This window comes from Gymnoscopelus microlampas (assembly GCF_963454915.1).
Source record: "Gymnoscopelus microlampas genome assembly, chromosome: 7".
Lineage (NCBI taxonomy): Eukaryota > Metazoa > Chordata > Actinopteri > Myctophiformes > Myctophidae > Gymnoscopelus > Gymnoscopelus microlampas.
In genome coordinates, this window is record NC_139944.1 from 14,874,007 (window position 1) to 14,884,985 (window position 10,979).

Consider the following 10,979-nt stretch of genomic DNA (forward strand, 5'->3'; position numbering starts at 1 on the left):
GCAGTCTATTAATTGAGAACCCTCATTGGCCAACTGCTTCATTGACTGGATCAGAGCACCTCACAGGGCTCTTAAAGAGACAGTAACAAGTGGATGAATGTGAATCCAGACTGAATACATGAAATAAACCCATATATTACCATACTCTGTGCAGTAATATATTTTTGGACAAATCCTATTTAGTTTTCATCTTTAAAGCTCTTTTGTAGAGGTTTGGATATTCTATTTGGTTTACATCCTAATTCCATTTCTGCTTAGATCCTTGTTTTAGTGACTTGGCTATTTTGACCTGGGTTACACCCTCCCCCCTTTACCCTATGCAAGTCCCTTTGCATAGTACTAACAGGCCGGGGTTGTAGCGTTATGATTTGGGGCAGGTCAATGGAACTGGGTTCTGTGAGTGAGCTGGTGATAGCTGTGCTCAAACTTTGGAACAGGGAATTGACAATAGAGACCAATGGGTTCCCTAGTTCAGGGTAGGTTAATCTCTTGGCATTTTCCCTTTGTCTGGTAGATCTTCTCAGTGTTTGCTCCATTCCACTTTGATCTCTCTCTGTCACTTCTGAATTTATAGGGTCCTCTTCCTCTGGCATGGCCAGATTCGTACCTTCACCGGTTTCCATCATGTCCGGGTCTGTAACTTCATCTGTCTCCACAGGTAAGTTTACAGCTCCTTCGGCTTCTTCAAGTCTTTCCATGCTTGTATCCAGCAGGATTTCAGGTAAGTCATCAGCATCAGCTGCAACTGTTTCATTTCTTCTTTCCACAGGTTCATTGGATCTCCTTTCAGGTAAGTTTTCTTGTATAATTTCTTCTGTTGCAGGTACAGATTCCATTCCAGGTAGGTATTCTCTTCCCTGCAGTGAGAATTCATTATCAGGTAGGTCTTCAACAGCATTCTCTGGAGCATTATCAGATGTTGGCTCGGTATCTGAACCAGTCTGCTCAACAGCGGGATGCGTTGTAGAAGATTGTTCTTCTGTACATTCTGTGATTTCATTTTCCTGAGTGAACCTTGTGGTCTCCAGAATGGGATCTGGAACATAAGGTGCCAAATAGTCATCCTCATCCTCTGAGTTGACTTCTGGTTGTTCAGGTTCAGGATCAGGATGCTGGCGTGTGGCTGGTCGTTTGGGTGTTTTGCACACAACAGGATCCTCTTCTTCAACTGTTGGTAAGAAACCACATGGCAACAAGAGGTCTCTGTGCAATGTTCTTTGGGGACCATCTTTATTTTCTGGCTTGACTGTGTAAACTGGGAGGTCTCCTGCACGGCTTACAACAACATGCACAACGGCTTCCCATTTATCAGCCAACTTGTGTTTCCCTCGTAGTCGCAGGTTTCTTACGAGTACACGGTCACCAATGTCTAGGGTCGATTCAGTGATACGTCTATCGAACCTCACTTTGTTCCTTTCAGCTGTTTTGGCAGCATTTTTTGAAGCTAGTTCATAAGTCTCTTGTAGATGTGTCTTCAAAGCATGGACATATTCTGAGTGAGATTTTCCATGACTTTTATTCAGAGGTATGTTGAATGCGAGGTCAATAGGTAAACGGGGTTGCCGTCCAAACATTAACTCGTATGGCGTAAATCCTGTGGTATCATGCTTTGTACAGTTATAAGCATGTACTAAAGGCTTTACAAAATCTTTCCAGCGTTTCTTCTCTTGATCTTTGAGTGTTCCAAGCATACTTAAGAGGGTACGGTTAAACCGCTCCACAGGGTTTCCCCTTGGATGGTATGGTGTGGTTCTGATCTTATGAATTCCCATGACCTCACAGAGCTCCTTGATCGTCTTGGATTCAAAATCTTGTCCCTGGTCACTGTGCAATTTTTCAGGAATTCCATAGTTAATAATGAAGTGTTCCCAGAGGCACTTGGCTACAGTTCTGGCCTTCTGATTGGGTGTAGGAACAGCCACTGCATATTTTGTGAAGAAGTCGGTAATCACAAGGACATCCTTGGTGTTGCTGCGGTCTGGCTCTATGGAGAGAAAATCCATACAGACCAGCTCGAGTGGTCTGGTAGCCTGGATGTTGACCAAAGGTGCTGCCTTCTGTGGCAATGCTTTGCGGTGCACACAGCGACTACATGTCTTGACTTTCTTCTCTACGTCAGCAGCCATTCTAGGCCAAAAGAACCGGGACCTTGTAAGATCAAGGGTTCGGTCAATGCCGAGATGACCCATGTCGTCATGGAGACTCTTCATAACCATGCTTCGTAATTCCTCTGGCAGGACCAGCTGGTAGTGCACTTCCTCACCAACTTGCCTCTTACGATAGAGAATTCCGTTCTGTAGCTCAAGTTTATTCCATTCACGCATGAGGATAGGGAGTTCAGGGAGTTCCTTCCTCACAGCGGGAGGCAATGTTTCTCCTGATTCAAGCTGGAAGATAACTTCTCGAATAGCAGGATCAGCTCTCTGTTTCTGCTTTATCTCTTCTTCCGGTATGTTTTGAAGGACTGGAAAACCTTCATAATAATCAAAACTTTCTGGGATAGCTGCAGCAGACATGGACAGAGACTCAACTAGTGGGATGTAGGGGCAACTGTCGTCACTGTCCATAGCTGCATGAACTAGGTGTTTGTCAGTTATTGCACTAACCACCTCTTTTGGGACAAGAGTGGACTCATCACACTCAGGTAGGTGATGCAAGGTAAACTGACGAATTCGCTCTTGTTCTTTCTGAGAGACATGGTCATTGGTAAGTTCACCATGGGGACGACGAGAAAGACCATCAGCGTCCTGATTACTCTTCCCCGCTCTATACTGAAGCTGGAAATCGAATGTCGACAGTGCAGATAGCCACCGATAGCTTGTAGCATCCAACTTGGCCGTCGTCAGCAGGTAAGTTAGGGGGTTGCTATCTGTGATCACTGTGAAGGTGTTCCCATACAAGTAGTCACTGAATTTTTCGGTGATACACCATTTGAGAGCCAAGAACTCAAGTTTGTGAGCTGGGTAGCGGGCTTCACTTTTTGATAACCCGCGACTGGCAAAGGCAATGACACGCATTTCACCTTCTTGCTCTTGGTAGAGTGCAGCTCCTAATCCAGTGGTACTTGCGTCCGTGTGTAATCTGTATGGCAGCTTCGGGTCAGCAAACCCTAATATAGGGGCAGTAGTGAGCTTGTCAATGACTGTCTCAAATGCATGTTGACAGCTTGCTGTCCATCTTCCTCCGAAAGGCTCTTTCGGATGGAAGTACTTGTTATTGTTGTCTTTGACTCTGCAGCTCTTCCTCAGTGGTGGGTACCCTGCAGTAAGGTCATTCAGGGGTTTCACGATCTTAGAGTAGTCCTTTATAAATCTTCTATAATATCCCGAAAACCCTAAGAACGAGCGTAATTCTTTGAGATTTCTTGGACTTGGCCAGGTCTTTATGGCTTCAATCTTCTGTGGGTCTGTTTCAACACCATGCTGTGAGACAACATGTCCCAGGTACCTCACTGACGTTTGGAAGAACTTGCATTTTTCCAAGGAAAGTTTCAACCCGTACTCCTTCAGACGACTGAGTACATGGAGTAGACGTTTCTCATGCTCTTCAAGGGATTCTGAGAATACAATCAGATCATCGAGAAACACGAGGACTTCTTTTAAGTTGATGTCTCCCATGCAATTTTCCATCAGCCGTTGAAATGTGCTGGGAGCATTAGTAATACCCTGGGGCATCCTGTTAAACTCCCAGAACCCCAATGGACATACAAAGGCTGTCTTGTGTTTGTCTTTCGCGTCTACCTCTATCTGGTAGTACCCTGACTTAAGGTCCAATACAGAGAACCACTTTGAACCGGTGAGGGCAGAAAAGGTCTCCTCCAGATTGGGCAGAGCGTAGGCGTCCTTGATTGTTTTCAAATTCAATTTCCTGTAATCAATACAGAGCCTAACATCTCCATTTTTCTTTCTTACAACCACGATGGGTGAGGAAAAGGAGGACTCTGATTCACGGATTACTCCTGATTCGAGCAGCTCTTGCAGATGTCTTCGCACAGCATCAAGATCGTGTGGATGTATCGGACGAGGTCTTTGTTTGAAAGGTGCTTCGTCACTTAACTTGATCTGATGTTTTACTTTGCTTGTGTTACCAAAGTCCAAATCATGTTGTGCGAATACTTCTGGCATGGTACACATTTTTTGGGAGATTCTCTCTTTCCATTCAGCTGGGACTGGAGAATCAGAGAAGTCAAAACGTAGCTTTAAGCTTTCAGGTGACGTAGAAAGGTTCTCTGATGATACTGGATCAGTGGAGTTCTGCTGGTTGGAGACAACTTGTTGCAAGGCATGAAGTTCAGCTATGACACTCTTTGCAGGTATTTCAATGTCATGTTGGGTTTCATTGCGTAGCACAACAGGTAATGTCTGTGATGGTTTTTGAGGTAGGGTGAGTAAACAGCTCGTTACTAGCACTCCTCCTGGCAAGGAAGATATTGAAGGTGGCTCCAGTACAACCCACCGGTCTGGAGTTTGACTGTTGATGCGGACTGACCCTTCAAGGACAAGGCTCTGGCCAGCAGGAATAACTGCAGACATCTTACCAGGTATCCTCACCACTCCCATGTTACTGTTCACTTTCTGCTGGTGTCTATGTTCAATAATCTTCAGAACAGCCCTATAGCCATAGGGAAATGATTGAAATTCAACATCACTGGTCTCTTTGTATTTCTCATATACCAAATCCAAGGCATTTGTGCCTATCAACAGTGTGAACTGTGCATTAGCACGCATGTCTGGGACAATCAGTGCAAGAGTGGACACTTCGAGTTCAGAGCCAAGGAAGTCTTTTGGAAAGGTTATGTCTGCTTCTATGTAGCCTAAATAGGGCACAGTTTGACCATTTGCAGCCTCTACCTCTAGCAGGTTGTTCAAAGAATGGATTTTCAAGTTAGAGAGATTCTGTTCATAGAATGACTGCGAAATTGTGGTCACTTGTGATCCTGTATCGAGAAGACAATTGCAAGTCTTTCCTTCAATGCTCACTTGAGCAGTGCTCTTGGCTCCAATTAACCCCTTAGGTATCTGTACAGTATTGGACTTGGTATGTTTTTTCTTGATTCTGTGTTCAGCATCAGTTGTGGGACTGATTTCAGTGACATCAGCACTTATTTGTCCCGCAATAAGGGCTGCATCTAGTTTGAAGAATCCGTGTGGGCTGAACTGTTTTGACTTTCCCATGCAAGCTGTTTTTCTTTTAGTTGCTTCCTCTTTGATGCAACCAAGGAGGGGTTCGGTTCATCGTCACATTTTGTTTTGATATGGCCGTCCTCGCCACACTGAAAACAATACCAAGGCCTTGGTTTGTTAGTTTTCTTATTGCTCGTATCAGTGTGGTCGGACTTCACTTTCTCGGCTTTGGAAGATTCAGGCGTTTTTTTAGTAACAGCAGGCTTGGAAGCTGCTTTCTGGGATTTCTGAGGTGTCGGCGCCAGTAGTGCAAGTTGAGCCTGCAGATCGGCTATTTGTTTTTTCAATTTTTGTGTTTCGGACTTGGGCTCAGAGGTACCACCTCTTTGAGTTGTGCCTTCTTCTTCACCACATGTAAACCATGTGTTCTGAACGTGGGAATCTGCTCGTTTCTTGGTACCAAGATGCTGTTTCATACGGCAGAATTTTGAAGCTTGTTTGTTCTCCTCTGTACGAATGAGAAGGAGTAATTCTGCAAATGAGGGCGGTGGTTTTCTTTTCTCCAACTGCAGATCGGATATCAATGCATTTGCCCAACACCCTCTACAGAACTGCTTCAAAAGATGTTCGTCCAGTTCACCTGCAGTAACACCACCTCTCCGGAAGGCAGCATTCAAAATGTCTTTCAATCGGTGCAGGTAAGTGGATGGTTTCTCATCTGGGTCTTGCCATGTGATTAGGAACTTGGTAAAGAGGTCCTGACCGTCCTCAACAGTACCAAAGGCTGAATCCAACAGCTCCAAGTACGCTGAGGGCAAAGCGTCAGGTTTCAGTTGTCTTACAACATCAAGAGCAGGGGATGACAGACTTTCAAGGATTTTTCTCGCTCTGTGCAGGTCTGACAGATGTGGATCGTTAAGGATAAGTTCAACAGTAGTACGCCAACTATCATAATCAGCTTCATTGGCAGGACGTGGGCAGCGTCCTGAGAAGACTCGGAGCCTTGCGGACATGTGTGCGTTGGATGCTGCACCTTCACTTCTCACAATGTGTTCTACTACTAATCTCTGCAGTTCAGGTGGGTTGAGATCACCTGGTGTCATAGTTGGTGGTTGACGTGCATCAGGGAATGACCATGATGATGACTGGGCAGATTGTGGAGGAGTCTGAACAGATTGTGATTGGATAGTACGCATGGGGCTGGCTCTTGATTCTGCTACGTGTTGATGTTGGTCATGAGACATTTTGGGGTCAATTATGTCACTTGGGGTCCCTGAATCACTTGCGGTGACTGACTCACTGATGCGAGAGAGTTCCCTTTTAAGGACAGATTCAAAGTCTTTGCCAGTCAGTTTGGCTATATCCTTCAGTTCTTTGAGGTAGGTGTCAGTCGCTGTTCTACTGACTGTGGGCGTGTAGACACTGGATAGGGCCTTGACTTGGAAAATTACTCCTTCAGTTTTACATTGAAGACTAAGGGGCAATAGGGGCGTAAGTGAGTCCATAGCTGAACCGCTTGAATACTCAACTATGGTTTGACCATCAAAGTCTGACTGGGGATCATCTATTTTGATTTCTCTTTCAAATTCGCCATGTTGCCGTAGAAAGTCAAATACTTCTTTGTCTGCAACAGTATTAGTCAACCGACTGACTATTACCGCGTTAGGGATTTTCACATTTGAAGTTTGTATTATCTCCATTCTCAATTACTTGAAGTTTATACAACCTAGCTATATTAATGGTCTGTGGTTTCTAACTATTTATTTGGCAATTACTACTCCTGGCTAGCTCGCCAAGAATTATGTAACCCTTTAGTTATTACAGGCAGGGTATAGGACTAGTTACTAGGTTCGGAAGAGCAGTAGGCTATCACGGAAGAATAATTTAGACCACAGACCATGAGTAAAGTTTTATAGTAGCCCGACGGCTTGTATTAACAACAAATAAAATATAGAATGGCAGACGCACAAAACAACAACATTCACATAAAACAAACAAAAAACCAACTGTGCTTAGACAGTTAAATGTCATATACTGTATAAGTACCTCCTTTTAAACACCCCTGTGAAACACAGGTTAAACCAGGTAAATACTTTTCTATTTTATTCTATTTATCTTAAATCTATTTTATTCACTATTTTAGTTTCCTTTTTCAGGTTTTAGTTCTAACTAAGGTAAGTAATAAAGTAAATTATTCCTCTTTTAGGTTCACGGTAAGTATTAGTTTTTAACCAATTGTATTATCCTTTTTATCAAATAAAACACCTTGATCAAATCACCTTAATACATTCACAGTATACTCAATATTACTTAATCACTCAATCAACAATCTTAAATCAAATCACTTGATCAATAATCACGTTACAATTTCCATGAACTAAATAATAACCATAAATGTCCATTTACAGGAGTCCCACTGTGTGTGGCAGTAAGTTGTATATGAGATGAATGAATGTGTGGCTCAAGGATTCACAGAGTGTGAGTGAATGACAGTGTGACTGTAAAGTTCACTGAATGTCCATCCAGGTATGGGTAGGTGTGTGCAGTGCAAGTGGCTAGCACTGTGAGTCTCACTGTGTTGCTGCAGTGATGTGAGATGAGTAGTGCTGAGTCCTACCACACTACCAAGTGCTCAATTTCTGTTTAAGGGTTCTGCTTTGAGATCTTGATCCGTTGTATCTTGGGTAGCTCGCCATCAAACTTCTTCCATGGAAGTGATATGCCAATATCACTCGAATCAAACTCCAATAAAACAAAAGACCTGACCTGTTTATACAACAGGGTCATACATTCACAAATTAGGATCACATCCTTAAATGTTTAGAAATAAAAACAAATAAAACATCACTACATCACTTACTACTAACAGTGCATGTACAATTAGCTGGATGCTCAATTAAATCAAAACTGTTATCATGAAAATTAGACAGAAACTGCTGCTGCAGTCACAAACACTACAGGCCTACAGTTCAACTCACCAAGTCAGTGTTCACTGAATTCACAGAAATTCAGGATCAAATGTTTCACCAGGATCAAAAGCACTCTTTTCTCAAAAAGAGATGGGATCAACCAAAAAATATCTTCACAGTAAATAATATCTTCACATTCATCACACTTCACACTCTATTTCTCTGTCTTTCTAGCTGTTTGTTTAACAGGCTTCTCTCTCATGTTCTTTCCAGAACATTCTGTGCTCTGCAGCATGTGATTAGCTGAATCACATCACCTGGGCTGGTGCTGCAGCATGTGATTAGCTGAATCACATCACCTGGGCTGGTGTTGACTTCAACGAGCAGTCTATTAATTGAGAACCCTCATTGGCCAACTGCTTCATTGACTGGATCAGAGCACCTCACAGGGCTCTTAAAGAGACAGTAACAAGTGGATGAATGTGAATCCAGACTGAATACATGAAATAAACCCATATATTACCATACTCTGTGCAGTAATATATTTTTGGACAAATCCTATTTAGTTTTCATCTTTAAAGCTCTTTTGTAGAGGTTTGGATATTCTATTTGGTTTACATCCTAATTCCATTTCTGCTTAGATCCTTGTTTTAGTGACTTGGCTATTTTGACCTGGGTTACAGTAGCATAATTATGCTGAAGCAATTGAGGAGTTTCGTTCCAGAGGCCAGATTTTGTTGTGTTTTAGCAGTTTGTGTTTAGTTGTTAGTTGTGTTTATCTCTAAAATGAAGAATGAGCATAAATTAAACATGGTTTATTTCTTAAATAAAATATATTGATCATTTACAGTTAAGCTGTCAAAGACGCAAACCCATTGCGTTTTTTCTCCCCCATAAAAGCTACTGTACCTGTTGGTGGGGTTTCTTTAGTTCGCCATCATCAATGTGATGACGAGTTTTGAGGTGTCCTATCATAGCTGAAGTGCTGCCTGTCTTCGGCCGAGGAACTTTTGTGTTACAAATCTGACAACTTGTTTGTGTTTTGTCAGGCTTGCCATCATCCCCTTTCACAAATTCAAAATATTTCCACACTGGTGATCTGAGTTTGAATGGAGGATCTGCAATCTTAGGTTTACTGGCCATCTTGAAGTTTTAAAAAGGGTGAAACTGCAAAACAAACACATAAAGGATAGCAGTCATAATCTTAAAGGACCATTTTCAACCTATCTTCATTTAATTGGTCCTCACTAATGCTCAATATAATATGGTAACATTTGTGTCTACTTGTGTCTCAGAGGAGGGCTGTAGACCGTTCAGAAACCTGCCTGCCTGTAACATTATCGATAGGCAGGTTTGGACATTTTCACATTTTCAAACAAGAACTTTTTATGTTGTTTTTTATTAATGCAAAAAAACAATGGCTTCTATAGCTTGCTAACTTTTCAGCATTTACTCAAGTTACTTAGTTTACTTAAGTACAATTTTGAGGTATTTTTTACTTTACTGGAGTATTTCCAATTTGCAGTACTTTTACTTCTACTATACTACATCTCAGAGGCAAATATTATACTTTTACTCCACTACATTAATTGAAAACTTTAGTTAGTAACTTTGTAGATTTTGATTATTATTACAAAAGATACATTACCCACTTCAGGCCTACACATTTCGGCCATTTGAAAATAGCAGATCTACAAGCTCACAATGCGTCGCACTAAACAAAACTTGTGAAATGGGACATTCTACGTAATGAGTACTTTCTACTTTGGTACTTTAAGTACATTTTGATACCAATACTGTTATACTTTCACCTAACTTTTTAAGTAAATTCTAAATTTCTGACTTTTACTTGTAACAGAGTATTTATACGTTGCAGTATTGATACTTTTACTTGTGTAAAGAATTACTAATACTTTTTCCACCACTGTCCACAGCCCACTAATGAGTTGCGTATAGTGTATATGTAAATTGTACCATCTTATAATGAGCATTAGTGAGGACCAATTATATGAAGATAATTTTGAAAATGGGTGATGTGCTCCTTTAAACATAATTGTCTTGCAATTCAAAAGAACACAGTACAATAAAAGATACAAACTGTGATCACCTGTTACTTTGCATACAATTCATGAATGAAATGGAGAAAACTCAATAAATTCTATACTTAAGATTATACATTCCACAAATGTCAACATACCTCTAGATATGTCAACAAAACTAAAATATAAAATACGTACCTGTACACACAATGCTCTTGAAAAGGACAAGATATTTGCCGGTAACATCGAAGACTTCTGACGTGAGTGCCTGTACATTCACCGGTCCTACTGAACTTCCTGGAATGAATCACAAAATAATATTTAACAGCTTTGCATAAAACTCTGTATGAAGTGAGCAGTCAGGGAGTGGCGTCCGTGCTAGCAGCGCTGTCACTGTACAGCCCACAATCCTCCATAATCCTGTTTACAGGAATTGATTTGTGTCCGTTTTGACAGAATCGCAACTGAATTGTGAACGTTTGAAAAGAAGAAGCCTGCTGCCAGATGAATTGCTGAATCGATTATATTTTCCACCCATGTGTACCTGTGATTCATTTACAAATGTATCACTGGTCACCTGACCTTTGTAATGGTTTATGGCATATTCCACTCCCCTCTCGCTCAAACTCACTCCCCTCCCTATCTTCCAATGTTGCAATCCTTTGTTACTCAAGCATACCATAGACTATACTTTTGTAAAAAAAATAGTCAGGAACAACCTATCTTCATTTAATTGGTCCTCACTAATGCTCAATATAATATGGTAACATTTGTGTCTACTTGTGTCTCAGAGGAGGGCTGTAGACCGTTCAGAAACCTGCCTGCCTGTAACATTATCGATAGGCAGGTTTGGACATTTTCACATTTTCAAACAATAACTTTTTATTTTGTTTTTTATTAATGCAAAA

At 41.5% G+C, this 10,979-nt stretch overlaps 1 protein-coding gene across 6 annotated transcripts in view; it reads right to left on the reverse strand.

Moving 5' to 3' along the window:
• LOC311049237 (nuclear GTPase SLIP-GC-like) overlaps positions 1-10,576 on the reverse strand; it is a 28,852-nt gene extending 18,276 nt beyond the window's left edge. For all 6 annotated transcript variants that reach the window (XM_084062738.1, XM_084062737.1, XM_084062742.1 and 3 more), the window contains exons 1-2: positions 10,270-10,576; positions 8,942-9,199 (exon numbers count right to left, since the gene is read on the reverse strand). In XM_084062738.1, coding sequence (XP_083918864.1) covers positions 8,942-9,175 — 234 coding nt within the window. In that variant the 5' untranslated portion in view covers positions 9,176-9,199; positions 10,270-10,576. The remainder of the gene's footprint in view (positions 1-8,941; positions 9,200-10,269) is intronic.
• Positions 10,577-10,979: the final 403 nt, after the last annotated feature.